Source organism: Xyrauchen texanus, chromosome 4 (genome assembly GCF_025860055.1).
Source record: "Xyrauchen texanus isolate HMW12.3.18 chromosome 4, RBS_HiC_50CHRs, whole genome shotgun sequence".
Lineage (NCBI taxonomy): Eukaryota > Metazoa > Chordata > Actinopteri > Cypriniformes > Catostomidae > Xyrauchen > Xyrauchen texanus.
In genome coordinates this window covers 42,275,949-42,292,999 of record NC_068279.1, presented here as the reverse complement: position 1 = coordinate 42,292,999, position 17,051 = coordinate 42,275,949, and the positions used below count along the sequence as shown (strand labels likewise).

Below are 17,051 nucleotides of genomic sequence, written 5' to 3'. Positions count from 1 at the left end.
AAAGAGCCAATGTATTTTTAAACTTCTTTCAACCTAGAAAAACTTTACAACATCTACATTTTGTAAAAAAAAAAAAAAAAAAAGTATTTGCTTGTAGTACGGCAGTTTCCTGTTGAAGTTAACAACAATGGCTTTCCTTACATTTTACACATATAACGAGTGAAAGGGCAGATTATCAGCTCATGAACACTTTTCGCCTGTTTCTCACACAATGCTGAATGGCATCTAAACACTTTTTGCTATAGCGTATGACTTGAACGGCAATGCATTTTATTTAATCAACTACATTTATTAGCTTGTTTGTATACAATACAAATTGTGCTGAATTTAACTGACACAGTGCTGCACTTACAATGTAATGAACTGTGGTCCGAGTCCCACAGAGCATACAAGGCGACACATGCGTTTGAAAGACAGCATGATACACAAGTGAGAAAACTCCTGGATAGTGATGAAGAGTTAAAATTTTCCTCAGAAGAAGAGCGGGACTCCGATGAAAGTTTGTATTTTGAAGAGAGACTTGATCCAGCTGAGGATACAATTTTGGATGAGTAAGTAATTTAGTTCATTAGTCGACATGCTATTTTATATAAACGTACATAGTTTACTAGTTTCCAGACTTGCCAGCCAGGATTCAGAGTATTGAAATTTGAAATATGTCCTAATAAGCAAGTTTTGTTACATTTAAATACTGTTTTGGCTAAAGCAGGTTTTTAAATTGTATGCTGTATGATATAAATATGATATGTAATATGATATAAAAATAATTTTAATGTTTAGATTATATTTTAACTAGTGTTTATGCTGCCTCATTATCATCAACAAAGCTTGTGCTTGCAAACATGTGTTTAGGTTAAATGAGTAAAATGCACTTTAAATATGACCATATTAGAAAATCAGCATCTTATAATAATTTCTGAAGACTGCTGTAATGATGCTGAAAATTCAGCTTCGATTACAAATTGCATTTTACAATATATTCAAATAGAAAACGGTTCTTTTAAATTGTAAAAATAGTTCACAATATCAATGTTTTTTACCACGTGATTTTTCAAAAGTGTCGCCACAGTCACACATTTTTTTACATTTTGCCATTGAAATCTCTTCAAGTATTATTATGTCAGTGTGTACAGAAGCAGATTGTTGCCTTTTTTTATACATTAAAGGTGAAATGTGAATTTGTTTGTTGACTTTAAAATATTTCCGCTACCCCATATAAATGTGCAGAAATAACTACAGTATTATAAGTAAACCATTCGTAGATTGAGAAGATAAGAAAAGAGAAGCCTTAGCAAAGTGAAATGAACACAGCAAACCAACAAGATTCTAACCACAGATAAAGAGCTGTAGTTACAATCACTCAGCATTGAAATTCAGTTTGTGAATGTTGGTTGGAGCTTTGGTTTAGAGAAACACAAAATCGTTGAACTATGTTGTTAACAATAGATGTTGTGACCAGAGTTGGTTAACGATTCTGTTGGGAAACACACCTGTTTGTTTGTGTGCCCTGACATAGCAAAATTGGCTCAGCCAATGATTTGAGATCGGGGGCGGGACTATCTTTTTTCTGACCAATTACAGATGGGGAAGTGTTTGGGAAATCTGTTTGATTTTTTGAACAGTCTTATTTTTTACTTTTGTGTTTGGTGATGCTAGTGGCACAGAAATGAAACATTTTACACCTTCAAATAAGTGATAACGACGTGTTATCCTACTAATGAACAGTTTTACAGATTTCAAACACATTGGATTTTTGTGGAATCAACTATATTGGTTTTATTTTAAACACACCCGAGTTAATCTGATGATGGTGTTTTTGCATGTAGACTCTACTAAAGTATTTTGTTAATATTAAACTACTATGTCATATGCTCTCCTGCTCCAGTGTTTGTTTCATTTTCTTTTTTTGTTGTTGTAATCTTCTGTAAATGGCTATATTTTTAGCCCCTGTAATCCAATTCAAAACAACAGATGGGTTTAGCCCGCCTCTCTGATTGATTAATTTGCTGATTATTTCGATATATTTTACCTAAAACATGACAGAACATCTGTTTTTGTTGATGGCCAGCACATTAAACCATTTAATGTTTAAATACATACCTGATCCTAATTAGACCCTCCTAAATTAATTTAATGGCTTAATTTGGTGGTTTGCCTTGAAGCATATCTTTTTCTTATATAATGTATCACTTGCCCACTGTTAGTTGATCATGTTGTATGCTTTTCAGGGACATGGCTGCCAGCATCGAAATCATGCAGCTAGACTTTGAGATGGAGAACTTCACCAGCCAATCGGTCACCAGAAGAATCAACTGGAACATTGATTACTTAGGACAGAATCCAGCCTCGGATGCAGAGAAGGTGGTAACAGAGCTGACAGTTGTGCAAAAGGATATCCAAGCCATCATTCCACTTTCAATGGTATGATTCTCCTGTTGTCCACCTCATGTCATGTAAGATTGCACTTTATCAATCTATTTTGCTGTTTTTCCAAATGTAGTTTCATTGAATGTGTCAAATCAGTTCAAAATAAATAAATATTTTCCAGCATTCTTGGTGCTGGAATGATTTTCACATTTATTTTCTTTATAAGAATTTATTGATTTATTATTATTATCTTTAGTAAAGCGTTCTAATGCTTAAATCAAACCAATCAGTTTTGAGATGAATCACAAAATTGTAACCTTTGACTCAAAGCAAACAAATATACAGCACAATGCACATGCACATTTTTTTTTATCTAAACATTGATTAGCTCTTTTACCTGTAAGGCAGGACATTCTTTTCAACAACTGCAATATTGGGCATTCCAATTTCCCCCTTCCATTTTTAATACAAATGGTCTCTCTTGGGCTAAACAGTCTTTGGCTAACATTAAATAATGCTATCTGCTTGCTTTCGCTAGCCTGCAAAAATTCCCTTCCGATTCCCATTTTCATGGTAACAAAGACTTCTCTGATCATGATTTGGATGACTTTGCTTCTGGATTCTTCAGGAATTCTTCATTTAAAGATGATTTCTAAAGAATGAATTTGAAATCACACTGACTTGACAGAAGCATATAGCATTACTTAATGTCTTTGGAACTTGGTCTTAAAAGGTTATCACAAAAACATATAGTTTCATACAGAGATTTTTAAGGAAGTATAAACTCACACTCCTTTTGTTCAAAAAGCATATCAATTACTGTCATCCATTGAGCACAAATGGTATCCTGGCTTATAAACATATATACAATTTAATGACAGTGAGAGGGAATGGGACTGTCAAGCTCCAAAAAAAAAGCTATACATTGCATAGTATAGCCTATTCCAAGTCTTCTGAAGCTATGTGTTAGCTTTGTCTTTCAAACAGACAGAAAATGTAGCAATTATTCTGAAATTTAAAGACAAAAATCTGTCCGCTGTAACTCTTAAATCAAATGTGGCACCAATAGATGAGTCCTGTCAACACCAGGGACATGAAACCTGTTACAAGCGCAGACAAGGAGAGCGGGTCTAAATGCAAGCTTACTTTATTTTAAACAGATAAACAAATAAACACAAAGAAAAAACCCACAGTGGGGAAATAAACACAAGACAGAGGAAACGGGCAGGAAACACATACCAGGCTAACAACACTCAACAAACGACAAGGAGTGACCAAAAAGCAGGGCTTAAATACACAGTGAGTGATGACTGAATAAGACACAGGTGAGAACAATGAACAAAATGGCAGTGATGATGGCAGGTGGATTCTGGGAAGTGTAGTTCTTTAACAATGACAAGTGAACACGAAGGCTAACAAAGAGACTAAGGGGCTACACAAGGGACAAAAGTGAAAACTAAGGAATGCAAAGGTGACAAAAATGGCAGACAGAGGGCAACAGTGAAACAAGACAAGGAATTCCTAACAAAACCTCATAGGTCATTCACACATGACCAAACTTCACTGACATAAATCCTGACATGAAATCTGTAACAGCACAATCATTTCTTTGAGAGTTAACTTTCAGAATTGCAAGGCATTTACTAAATCTTCTACCCACATACAATATATAGTACAGACGTATATCCGATAAAAGCACTGCATAGAAAACACATTGCATAACTCATTCATGAGACACATTTGATTTCTATTTGATTTCTATTTTGATTTCTGTTGTTTAACAGTTGAGAGACCGCTTTGACCTGTATGTATCCTTTTTTTTTTTTCGTGGGCACTTTTGTTCCTGTAGACTTTTAGAAAATAAATGGTTTTCAGACTCTCACTGGTTTATTTATATTTGGCCTAACAATATATAGAGGTTTATATACTTGCATCACAGAAGAATTCTGTAATTTTTCTGTATCATTTGCAACACAATGTAATTTCCACAGCATGTCAATTATTTATTGTACTTGATAGCGTTCTTTGGTGGAAATTAAGCTTGTGGAAATAACATTTGTGTGGAAGTAAATGAAAGACTCCATTGTCTCCTACTTTGTTGCTAAATACATGTAATTAAATTATCACACTTTTTCATAATTTGACAAAATTGCGGCTTGATTGGAAATGAGACACAATGAATATTCTGTAGAGGGATATTTACCATGGTTTTCTTTATTTTCTTCACACATAATTGAAATGAATTAAAACCGACTGAATACTGTTCACAAGACTACACTGTCATTTAAGTGTTAAACTTCTGCCGCAATACGTCAAATGACACAACAGTCAACAAAAGTGCCTCTGGTGAGAAACCTCTATTTTAAATTTTTTTTATTGAAACCTGTTTGGTTGTAAATAGTACCATCTCTATTTTCATTTGATTTGCCAGTTAAAAAAAAATAATCCATTAATTTTCCACACGTCAGTGCGCTAATAAACATCCACCCATCCATCCATTGTCAACCGCTTATCCTGTGTACAGGGTCACGGGGGGCTGGAGCCTATGCTAATAAACATAAATAAACAAAAATTGGAATGTATTCTTGAAAAAGAAAATTGTTATTTTGAGTACCTTTTAACATTAACACACCGGTGGGTCATTTAGTTTTATTTTAATATAAATTGTGTTATATATTATTTTGTTATCACTGTACAATAAGGTATTATTCATTAACATTAGTAAATGCATTCCTATATTTACTGTGCATTTTCACATCAATGTCTTCATCCCAACGCTTTATTTGGGGTTAGGATGAAAATAAGGAGCATTTCGTACTGTTCTGAGACAGTTTAAGACAATAATTGAGACAATTAAGTCATTCTCTAAATAGGAAGCAAGGGTATATCCCTAAAATCTGAACAAAACATCTCGGTTACTATTGTAACCTAGGGAATGAGACGTTGTGTCGATGTAGTGACACTAGGGGTCACCCTTGGGAGCCCTAAACACCTCCAATCTTTGAGAAAAGGCCAAAGAGAATTGGCGAGTGGAATTTGAATGCCACTCCCCAGGACATACGGGTATAAAAGGAGCTGGACTGCGGCCACTCATTCATGTTTTGGCTGAGGAGCCGAGATAAGGTCCTGGCCATTTCAGCAGATAGTACAGTGTTGTGGCACAACATTTTGTTCCCTCCATCAGGGAACAGAGGTTACAACAGTAACCAAGACATTCTCCTTCTGTCACTCACTCGACGTTGTGTCGATGTAGTGACACTAAGGGTCCCTATAGAAAAACGGCACAACAGCTGAACCGTGTTACGTGAACTGCCGCTGCAGGTACAAGCAATCTGCTATGTGCGTAATAGCAGGTGCATCAGTCTGCACATAACCTCCCCCAATGCCCCACAAGACATCATGTAGTTCCCCACACACTTGAGGAGGGGAAGCGATGGAACTAGCATGGGAACAGACCACGCCAGCCGCTGCCTTTACTCTCTCTGTTTTCTCTTCACAGAGTATTAGATTCGGCTGGGGCAATCTAACGCTTTTATACGCATCGGGGAAGGTGTTCTTTTCCTTTCCTATTATTTCGGGGGGGAAAGACCCCACAGAGACCACATCCTGCCTGAAGGGGTTGTAACATGTGGCAATACGGCACATGGGCTCATCTGCCGCACTTGGAAGAGGTGCGGTGGTAGGTCCTGCCTCGATTGAGAGGAGCTCTACAACACAACGACCAGGCAGAGAAAGCTCTGCCCAAGAGAGACGTGGGTCTGCCGACAGGGAGACAGTACTGCGGAAAATACATCACAGGGGTTTACCGAGTAGTCTGCACCTGTGGAGCGCCTATCCCAGTACAGGGCATAATAGTTCCTGTAGTGGGACTGGCTGCGAAGTCCTCCGCCGAATTCGCAAGCCACAGGGCTAGGGAGGAAGGCATACAGGGTTCACAGCTTCGTGAATTTGCATGGGAAAGAAGTGCATGTCTTCACCTTATGGAGGGGAAAGGTACTGTATGCAAGCGACATACCTGGACAGCTGTCCCGTAACCTTACCTGTTCATACCTGAAAATGCATGGGATGAAACCGGCTCAACCCAGAGACCAGAAAGTCTCGAAGGTATTGAGTGTTGCCCAACCCTTCCCTTTCTGCTGTCTGCCAAAGCAGACAAAGAGCTGCTCAGAGCATCTAGAGCTCTGCGTCCGATCCAAATAGGTGCACAAAGCATGCACCAGACACAGCAACGATAAGGCTGGGTTTACCTCCTCCGGGGAAGCTTTGCTTGCAGGCTCACCCACTGAACCCTTCAGCCTCTCCTGCAGGAGGGAAAGCACCGTCTGACTGCACATCTCCCTCGGGAAGAACACCAATTTGCGAACAAACACCACATCAGGGCAAATAGCTGCCTCATAAAGGGAGCTTTGACCTGAGTGACCATGTCTACCACTGCCAGTGGTAGGCCACTTAAATGTGCCAGACATGGAGATTCCAGAGGTCTGAGCGTGGGTGCCAGATGGTGCCCCGTCCCTGAGAGAGGTCCTTTCCAAGGGGAATTCGCTGTTGCAAAGAGCATGAGGTCCAAGAACCAAGTCTGAGTGGGCCAGTATGGGGACCACGAGGGTGACTTGTTCCTCGTCCTCCATGACCTTGCACAGGGTATGATAATTCCACTCTTTGATTAGATTAGCAGTTATGAAATTTTCTTTTTTTTTTAATATATATTTTTATGATGGATTTTAATTCTGTAAAGGGATTTCAAACTCATTCCATGGAAGAAAGGAAGTCTTATGGGTTTGGAATGACATGAGGGTGATTAATGATGACATTATTAATATTTCTGGGTGAATTATCCCTTAAAGTTTGAAAGTCTGGGAACAGGGTAAACATTTACAATCTACACATAAAAGTCATTTGAAAAGTAAAAAAAGACATGGTAAGAAGTTCCCAGTTTTAATTAGACCTTTCTATAAAAAATGAGGGAAAAATGTTTAAATCTGAAATCTGTTTAAAAAGAATGGCTGTTGTTGAAGAAACACCCATGCCATGCACACGTACAGGCCAAGGAAGGCTGCCGAACACTGTTGTACACAGGGGTCTGTCAGTGTTCAATAGCTCGAAGAGATGCACAATGTGCCACATGTTTCTGTGAGCTTTATGCATGAAGACATTCTATTTGAATCATCTAAATACTCAAGAGGTTTGTCAATGCTCATTGGGGAATTTATATGTAGAAAACTATCAGAGTTCTTCACATAAGAGGTGTTTATAGATAGCTATGGCAGATCCTATAGGTTGCATTCCAAGCGCATTAAATGAATCCTGCACTGATTTAGGCAAGCATATCCCACTTCATACTGTACACCCACAGACATATGTAACGTCTGCAGGAACAAGGCGAGAGGAGGAGGATCTATGTGCATGCTTGTAATAAAAACTCAGAACAAGACCACAAAACAACCCGTTACATCCAACTGACAAAGACAGTGAGAACACAGGGCAATATATACACAAGAACTAACAAAAGTAACAAGACACAGCTGGGATGACAATCAGGGAAGGAATCAGAGACACAAGAAGGAAAACCCAGAACTTCAAACTAAAAGTATTAGTTCTCCTAGTGACCTCTAGTGGCCGCTAGGGTAAATGTCCCAAGTATTACAACATACAGTACAATCACACAATCCCAGACACACCTACAGAGAGTACAAACACAATAGTCACACATTTGCATTTTGTGATTCTTTGCATTTCTTAATCTTAAGGATCATGCATACATGTAGTAATCCCTGGATAGAAAGCACAATGTTTGGGCAGAAAGGAGAAGAGAGAAAAGAAGATGGATAAATATACACAATGGGGGTCTAAAAGTCAGAGTATTTTTTTTCTTCTCCATTTAAACATGGAAAAACTAAACTGAAAGCTTTAGGATGTAGAAAACATTACCGCAAGTAAGTTTTATGACATAAATTAAACATTTATATTTAGAAGTACATCGACATTAACATTTTGTTTAAGATGTGTGACTTTAGCTTCACATTGAGGTCCATGTATTTCTTGTATCTATCTATCTATCTATCTACCTATATATATATATATATATATATATACATACAGTGCATCTGAAAAGTATTCACAGCGTTTCACTTTTTCCACATTTTGTTATATTACAGCTTTATTCCAAAATTGATTAAATTCACTATTTTCCTCAATTCTAAGAACAATACCCCATAATGACAACATGAAAGATGTTTGTTTGAAGTCTTTGCAAATTTATTAAAAATATTTCTTATTTATTTATTTATTTATTTTTAAATCACATGTATATAAGTGTTCACAGCCTTTGCTCAATACTTTTGTGAAGCACCTTTGGCACCAATTACAGCCTCAAGTCTTTGGTGTATGTCGCTACAAGCTTGGCACACCTATTTTTGGGCAGTTTCTCCCATTCTTCTTTGCAGGACTTCTCCATCTCCATCAGGTTTGAAGGGGAGCGTCGGTGCACAGCCATTTTCAGATCTCTCCAAAGCTGTTCAATCGGGTTCAAGTCTGGGCTCTGGCTGGGCCACTCAAGGACATTCACAGAGTTGTCCCGTAGCCACTTTGTTATCATGGATGTGTGCTTAGGGTCATTGTCCTGTTGGAAGATGAGCCTTCGCCCCAGTCTGAGGTCCAGAGTGCTCTGGAGCAGGTTTTCATCAAGGATGTCTCTGTACATTGCAGCATTCATCTTTCCCTCGATCCAGACTAATCTCCCAGTTCCTGCTGCTGAAAAACATCCCCACAGCATAATGATGCCACCACCATGCTTCACTGTAGGGATGGTATTGGCCAGGTGATGAGTGGTGCCTGGTTTCCTCCAGACATGATGCTTGCCATTCAGGCGAAAGAGTTCAGTCTTTGTTTCATCAGACCAGAGAATTTTGTTTCTCATGGTCTGAGAGTCCTTCAGGTGCCTTTTGGCAAACTCTAGGTGGGCTGTCATGTGCCTTTTTTCTGAGGAGTGGCTTCCGTCTGGCCACTCTACCATACAGGCCTGATTGGTGGAGTACTGCAGAGATGGTTGTTCTTCTGGAAGGTTCTCCTCTCTCCACAGAGAAACGCTGGAGCTCAGTTAGAGTGACCATCGGGTTCTTAGTCACCTCCTTGAACAAGGCCCTTCTCCCTCGATCGCTCAGTTTGGCCGGGCAGCCAGCTCTAGGAAGAGTCCTGGTGGTTCCAAACTTCTTCCATTTACGGATGATGGAGGACACTGTGCTCATTGGGACCTTCAATGCTGCAGACATTTTTCTGTACCCTTCCCCAGATCTGTGCCTCGATACAATCCTATCTCGGAGGTCTACAGACAATTCCTTGGACTTCATGGCTTGGTTTGTGTTCTGACATGCATTGTTATCTGTGGAACCTTATATAGACAGGTGTGTGCCTTTCCAAATCATGTCCAATCAACTGAATTTACCACAGGTGGACTCCAATCAAGTTGTAGAAACATCTCAAGGATGATCAGTGGAAACAGGATGCACCTGAGCTCAATTTTGAGTGTCATGGCAAAGGCCGTGAATACTTTTCATTTTTTATTTGTAATAAAATTTGCAAAGATTTCAAACAAACTTCTTTCACGTTGTTATTATGGGGAGTTTGTAGAATTTTTAGGAAAATAATGAATGTAATCCATTTTGGAATAAGGCTGTAACATAACAAAATGTGGAAGGGGGGCAATGATTTTCAAATCTCATAAACACATATTTTATTCATAATAGAACATAGAAAACACATCAAAAGTTTAAACTGGGGAAATGTACCATTTTAAGGAAATAATAAGGTAATTTTGTATTTGATGACAGCAACACATCTCAAAAAAGTTGGGACAGGGCCATGTTTACCATTGTGTATCATCTCCTCTTTTAACAACAGACCGTATACGTCTGGGAACTGAGGAGACCAGTTGATGGTGTTTTGGGAGAGGAATGCTGTCCCATTTGTGTCTTATACAGCATTCTAGCTGCTCAATAGTCCAGAGTCTTTGTCGTATTTTTCGTTTCATGATGCGCCAAATGTTTTCAATTGGTGAAAGGTCTGGACGGCAGGCAGGGCAGTTCAGCTCCCGAACTTTTCAAATATGAAGCCATGCTGTTGTAATAGATGCAGTATGCTGTTTAGCATTGTCTTGCAGAAATATGCAAGGCCTTCCCTGAAAAAGACGTCATCTGGATGGAAGCATATGTTGCTCTAAAACCTGTATATATCTTTCAGCATTGATGGTGCCTTTCCAGATGTGCTAGCTGCCCATTCCATAGGCACTAATGCACCCCCATACCATCAGAGATGCAGGCTTTTAACTGAGTGCTGATAACATGCTGGATGGCCCCTCTCCTCTTTAGTCTGGAGGACGCAGCATCCATGGTTTCCAAAAATAATTTCACATTTTGAATCTTCTGACCACTGAACAGTTTTCCACTTTGCCTCAGTCCATGTTAAATGAGCTTTGGCCCAGAGAAGACGGTGGCATTTCTGGATCATGTTCACATTATGGCTTCTTCTTTACATGATAAAGCTTTAACCTGCATTTGTGGGTGGCATTTCGCCCTTGTCCCTTACGCACAGAGATTTCTCCAGATTCTCGGAATCTTCTGATGATATTAAGTTCTGTAGATGATGAGATATTCAAAGTCTTTGCAATTTTAGGTTGAGGAACATTATTCTGAAATTGTTCCACATTTTGTAGATTCTGTTTTTTTGCAGACTGGTGAACTTCTGCCCATCTTTACTTCTGAGAGACTCTGCCACTCTAAAATAGGCTACTCTTTTTATATCCACTGACCTGTTGCCAATTATCCTATTTAGTTGCAAAATGTTCCTCCAGCTGTTTATTTTTAGTAACCCTTACTTTTCCAGCATTTTGTTGCCCCCGTCCCAACTTTTTGAGACATGTTGTGGCCATCAAATCAAAATTACCTTAATATTTTACTTATTTTTCCTCAGTTTAAACATTTGATATGTTTTCTATGTTCTATTGTGAATAAAAAATAATTGCATTCTGTTTTTATTTACATTTTAAACTGTGTCCCAACTTTTTTGGAATTGGGGTTGAAAAATATGTTTCAAATGTAGTTTTTTTTCTTATCAGGATTAATTTTTGTATTTTTTTTGAAACCCCACAAAATTAGATATTTCACCCAGAAATATAATTATTTTATCATTCACTTACCTTCTTGTTTATCCAAAACCGTGAGACTATTTTTTTCTCCAATGGAACACAAAAGATTGCCTCATTTAACATTTATTTTTACTGTATGGAGAAAAAAAAATTATGCAATGAAAGTGAATGGTGACTGAGACTAACATAAAATCATCTTTTATGTTCCACGGAAGAAAGAGTAATTCATGTTTGGAACAATATAAAGGTGAGTAAATGAAGACCCTCATCCCAATATCTTATGCAGTTGTGTTTATCTGGTAAGTATATCTTGTTTTAAGTATGATTAGATGTTTTACTGGGAGACAAGACAAATATTGATTAAGAAAATTATTTGTTGCAGCATCAATTATTATATGACACAGTAGGACTCATCATATGGACCCTCAGCTGGTTTTCCCAGCAAGCTCTGTCTGGCTCCAATTAGCCCTCCCACCTTAAAGAGTCCCTCTCTCAACCTCTATTATCATTAGCTGCTCTTTCCTTTAGCACTGATGCAGGATCAGCTCTGCATTCTCTCTTGAAATAGCTGAGGTTTGGCACAGGGAGCCTGTCCTCGATCAGCACTCGGGGGAATGTTGTTGGCTACAGTGGCTTCACTGCTGTCTCCTGCTTAAATTGTGCACAATAAATAATATATAATATATGACATGACCTTCCACTCAGGGCTATTATCACACAGACATGCACTCCAACAACAAAACACACATGCACACACACTTACTGATCAAAGAATGGCTTATGTATATGAAAGATGAAAGATGTTTAACGTGAGGTCATGATGACCTTATTGTAAGGTGTGAATACTGTTAACCTATATATTTTTGTCTGTAAACCTATTGAATAGATGAATCTTTAAATCCCATGTTTCTAGTCAATATGTCATTCAAATTTACCCTGTTTGTTTTTTTAACACAGATTATTGGTTTTACATTGGATTGATTCATTGGACTCCAATGGGTAGTTGTTTGTAATGCCAGATTAGAAGTTTCTGTTACTAACTCCTGTTGTAGCTGGTCAAATATAGTCATTAAATATAGTATTACCACATCCATTTAGTAAATTGCACAATTTAGCACTAAATTCTATGTTTTGATATAATTATGAGAAGTAGCCTACAATGAAATCACTAATAATCTGCTTATACTTGATTTATAAATCGTAATGGAATCTTCAAAACTTGTGTTATTAAGTTCACTTAACTTGGTGTTAATATAGAACATCACGGTTACTGTTGTAACCTCCGTTCCCTGAGGGAGGGAACGAGACGTTGTGTCGAATCTTCCTTGGGAGGTCTTCCTTGGGAGCCTTGTGTACCTCTGAACTTGAGAAAAGGCCAATGGGAAATTGGCAGACAGAATTTGCATGTCCCGCCCCTGGACATACGGATATAAAGGGAAGCTGGCGTGCGTCTGTCAGTCAGGTTTTTGCACCGAGGAGCCGAGAATAAGGTACAAGGCCATTTACAGTGTTAGGTCTATTGTCGTGGCAGAAGGGACATAACGTCTCATTCCCTCCCTCAGGGAACGGAGGTTACAACAGTAACCCTGACGTTCCCCTTCTGTCACTCACCCGACTTTATGTTGAATGTAGTGACACAAGGGGTCCTGTTCAAAAGTGCCATGCACTAGACCGTGTTACGTGAACTGCTGACACAGGAGCAAGCAGGCTGCTACGTGCTAGAAGCAACTGTATCAGCCGCAGGTAACCCTCCCCAACGCCCCCAGAAAAAGGTGTCATATACAGACTGTAGGTTCACAGCACCCCTAAGGGGGGAACAGGTGCTACATGACCATCATGGTAGCAAGCCAGCCAGCCGCTGCCTTTTCTCTCTCTATGTTTCTGGCACTATATTTTTCTTAACACTATGAAATGTGTCGGGGAAGGCGGTCTTCCCCGATCCAATTCTTTCAGGGGGAAAAGACCCTGTGGAGACCACATCCTGCCCAGACTTTGGGGAGGTGATATGTGGCCAATACACCACGTGGGTTGTCAAGCCACACGTGGGAGCGGCACGTGGTAGGTCCTACCTAATGAGGGAGGAGCTCTACAAACACAGCGACCGGGGGCAGTGGGACTGCCCAAGGGAGATGTGGGTCCGCCGACAGGGGGTCCGTACCACAGAAAATACATCACAGGGAGTTGCCTGAAAAGGGAATTAAGCCTGTCGAGCCCTACCCCAGTACAGAGCACTTGCGGCTCGTAGTGGGTCTGGTCGCAAATTCCTCTGCTGAATTTGCAGGCCAGAAGGCTAGGGAGAAAGAACATCCAGGAAGCGAAAGCTTAGTGGCTAACCTGGGAGAGAAAGCACACTGGATCAACTTGGTGAAGGGCGCTAGGTGCAAGCGGAACACCCGGTCGGCTGTTCCGTATTACCGAGTTCTACCAGCTCGGACCTGACAAAATACGGGACGAGACCAACTCAACCCTGAGATTGTAGAGTCTCGCAAAGGGCATTGAGCATTTTGAACAGGAGTTTGTTAAAGGCCCGGTTTAAAACTCGCAAGTCCAAGATCGGTCATAAGCCACCGTATTTCTTGGGCATGATGACGTAAGTGCTGTAGAAACCCTTCTTCATCTCGGCTGGAGGGACAGGCTCTATTGCGTCTTTGAGTAAAAGGGCCATGATCTCCACACGCAGGGAGTTGGTATCTTCGCTGTGCACCAAAGTAAAGCGAACACCGCTGATAGGGCTCCACCAGTGGTGGCTCAGCGGTTAAGGCTCTGGGTTACTGACCGAAAGTTTGGTGGTTCAAGCCCCAGCAATGCCAAGATACCACTGTTGGGCCCTTAGCCCTATCTGCTCCACGGGCGCTGTTTCATGGCTGACCCTGTGCTCTGACCCACAGCTATTTGTTATATGCGAAAACAACTGCATTTCATTGGCTCTGTACCTGTACTCTGCACAATGACAATAAAGTTGAATCTTCTTACTCTGGATTAGCATAATAGGATTATTCAACTGAATGCATGATAGTAGTAAGCTAATCAGGCTATCGGTTAGCATGCTAACTGAAAGCACAATAAGTAGTGCTTAATTTTATCATTTTTTGCTTTGGTGATATTGTGTGATACTGTAGCTTACACAATAACTATGTATGTATTTTCAGGATAGAGACTATAAAATATTTTTCAGCGGTTTAGCAATGGTTTCATAACATTAACTTTATCTCAAATCACTAAAAAACAACTGTATTTTTCAGGCTGGTCTAGCTTTGTGGATGTGCATTCTATTGAAAACAGATGACTATCAATGCAGTGAACACCCATTTTTCACGATCCAATTAAATCAAGTCTAATCCTACATTGTTTCTTGTGGAATATCCTGTTTTACCCTGAAATTTCACATTAGAGAAATATAATGTGTTGTGAATGTTTCATGTTGAATTTAAAAGCCTAATATTTTATGCAACATGCATCTGTGTTTAAATCTCCATGGAATGTACTGCTATATAACAAGCTGTATATCCAAGGTGCATTGCACACATCTGTATATTGGTTAGAACAATCTGATCATTACGGCAGACTGTCACTACCGCAGTGTCTTATATCAAACAGCTTGTGTCTTTTCTATGTGATAAGAGGCTCAGAATTACCTTGCTCCGACTCTGTGTGAAGTGTTAAATGGCTTGCAAAAGCTCCCTTGCTGTTATTTATGACTGGAGCTGTCTGTATCCATCTGAGCTGGCTGTTTTACTCATCACATGTCAGTGCTCTGATCCCGCTGTCTGTCACTGTAAATACTGCCTGCCACAACATCTTTACTTCCATATGCATTCTCCACCACACACTCACACATTGCTGTGACACATTTATGTGATTCAAGATGCTGATATGGGCTTAGGCAAGGCTGACCTGTCTCTTTGTGTTGGCAAAGTGTGCTATATTGCAACCCCACAAAAAAGTACCATAAAAGCGAAAAAGAAATGTGATGGTACTGTGGTACAGTAATGATATGGGATGGCAATACCAAGGTACTTTGATATATGCCATGATATTAATATTTCATATACCATGAGCTATTTCCAATGATTCGGTGGTGTTACAACCCCGGTCTAGGGTTGAGATGTAATATAAATAAACACATTTTCCATTTCTTTGTTTCTTTCTTTCTTTTTCTTTTTGAAAACACCACTTACACAAGAAAGCAAAGTAAGCTTCAGGGTTGGTCAAAGGCCAAAACAATAAACAAAATACCAACTACCTGTACCAAATCAACTAAATCCCCTTCTGTCGCTCTCTCCACGTTGTGTCGGAGAAGCGACACTAGGGGTCTCTCTTGAGCGCCGATATTCACCTCTGACCTATTGAAAAGGGCCAATGAGAGTTGGCAGTCAGTATTTGCATACTCCGCCCCTGCATACGGGTATTTAAGCGGGGCAAATACGGAAGTTTAGTCAGAAAATTTCTTCGGAGGCGATGGTCTGTCTGCAGTTTGCTGCGAGTTACACGCCATTAAAACGTTCCTGTTTCCTCTGACGATCTGCATGCTGTTGGATCTTGACGGCGCACAACAGCGGCTTTCTCTTCTCATTGCACGGCGTGCATTGTTGCCCCTGAGTGCTTCGACAGCGCAGACACACACACATACTGTGTATTAAAAGAGTTATTTCCCTTAAAAGAGTGAATTTCTCTAAAAGAGCAAAACACAGCGGCGTTGAACGTCCTTTTCAGGACGCGTCTTTTTCAAGATGCCCTTCCGCCCCTGTGTTGTTCCTGGATGCGGTAGAGTGCTCTCCGCTTCAGACGGCCACAGGCGCTGTCTCGTGTGTTTGGGCCGCGATCACACCGAGGCGGTGTTTGCGGATGGCTCATGTTCTTACTGCGAGAACGTGACCATGACCACGTTGCGGTCGCGGCTTGCTTTCAACAGAGAGCAAGCCACCCCAGCTGCACCCCGCATTGCTCCTTCTTCCCACGGGATTGAGGACGATGCGGTTGGCGCTGGGTGCAGTTTCGCCGGGTAGCCCCCCGCGAACCTCCCGTTCCCCGACACGCTCGCTGGTCCCCGTCTACGCTCGCGGCGATAGCGGCTCGCCTCACGGTCTGGCTGTCTATCCTCCCGAGCCCGAAGCAGATGAGCTCGCCGCTGCATCGGAGAGTCTGATGTCTGATGCCGAGGACTCCCCTGGACTGCCGCCTTCGGGCCAGCAGGCCCAGGCTGAGGCCGACGCTCAGATGTCTGACATGCTTTCCCGGGCCGCCGTGAGCGTGGGGTTGGATTGGAACCCTCCATCCTCCCCACAGCCTTCACGGTTGGATGACTGGTTCCTGGGGCAGCGCGCCGTTCGTGGCCTCGCATCCCCGGTCCCGTTTTTCCGGAGGTGCATGACGAGCTGAAGTCTACGTGGAGAGCCCGCTCTCCGCTCGTCTAGGTGCCACCCGCTCCACTCTCACCACCCTCGACGGCGGAGAGCGCCACGGATACGGGGCGATTCCCCAGGTCGATAGGGCAGTTGTGTACCATCTATGCCCCGGTAGCCCTACCTCCTGGCATGGCCGCCCT

General features: G+C 40.9%; 1 protein-coding gene across 2 annotated transcripts in view; it reads left to right on the top strand.

Annotated features, from left to right (window-relative positions):
- The window catches only part of LOC127636407 (transmembrane protein 132E-like), a 509,951-nt gene that overhangs the window by 434,338 nt on the left and 58,562 nt on the right, over nt 1-17,051 (top strand). For both annotated transcript variants that reach the window (XM_052116876.1, XM_052116866.1), the window contains exon 4: nt 2,229-2,421. In XM_052116876.1, coding sequence (XP_051972836.1) covers nt 2,229-2,421 — 193 coding nt within the window. The remainder of the gene's footprint in view (nt 1-2,228; nt 2,422-17,051) is intronic.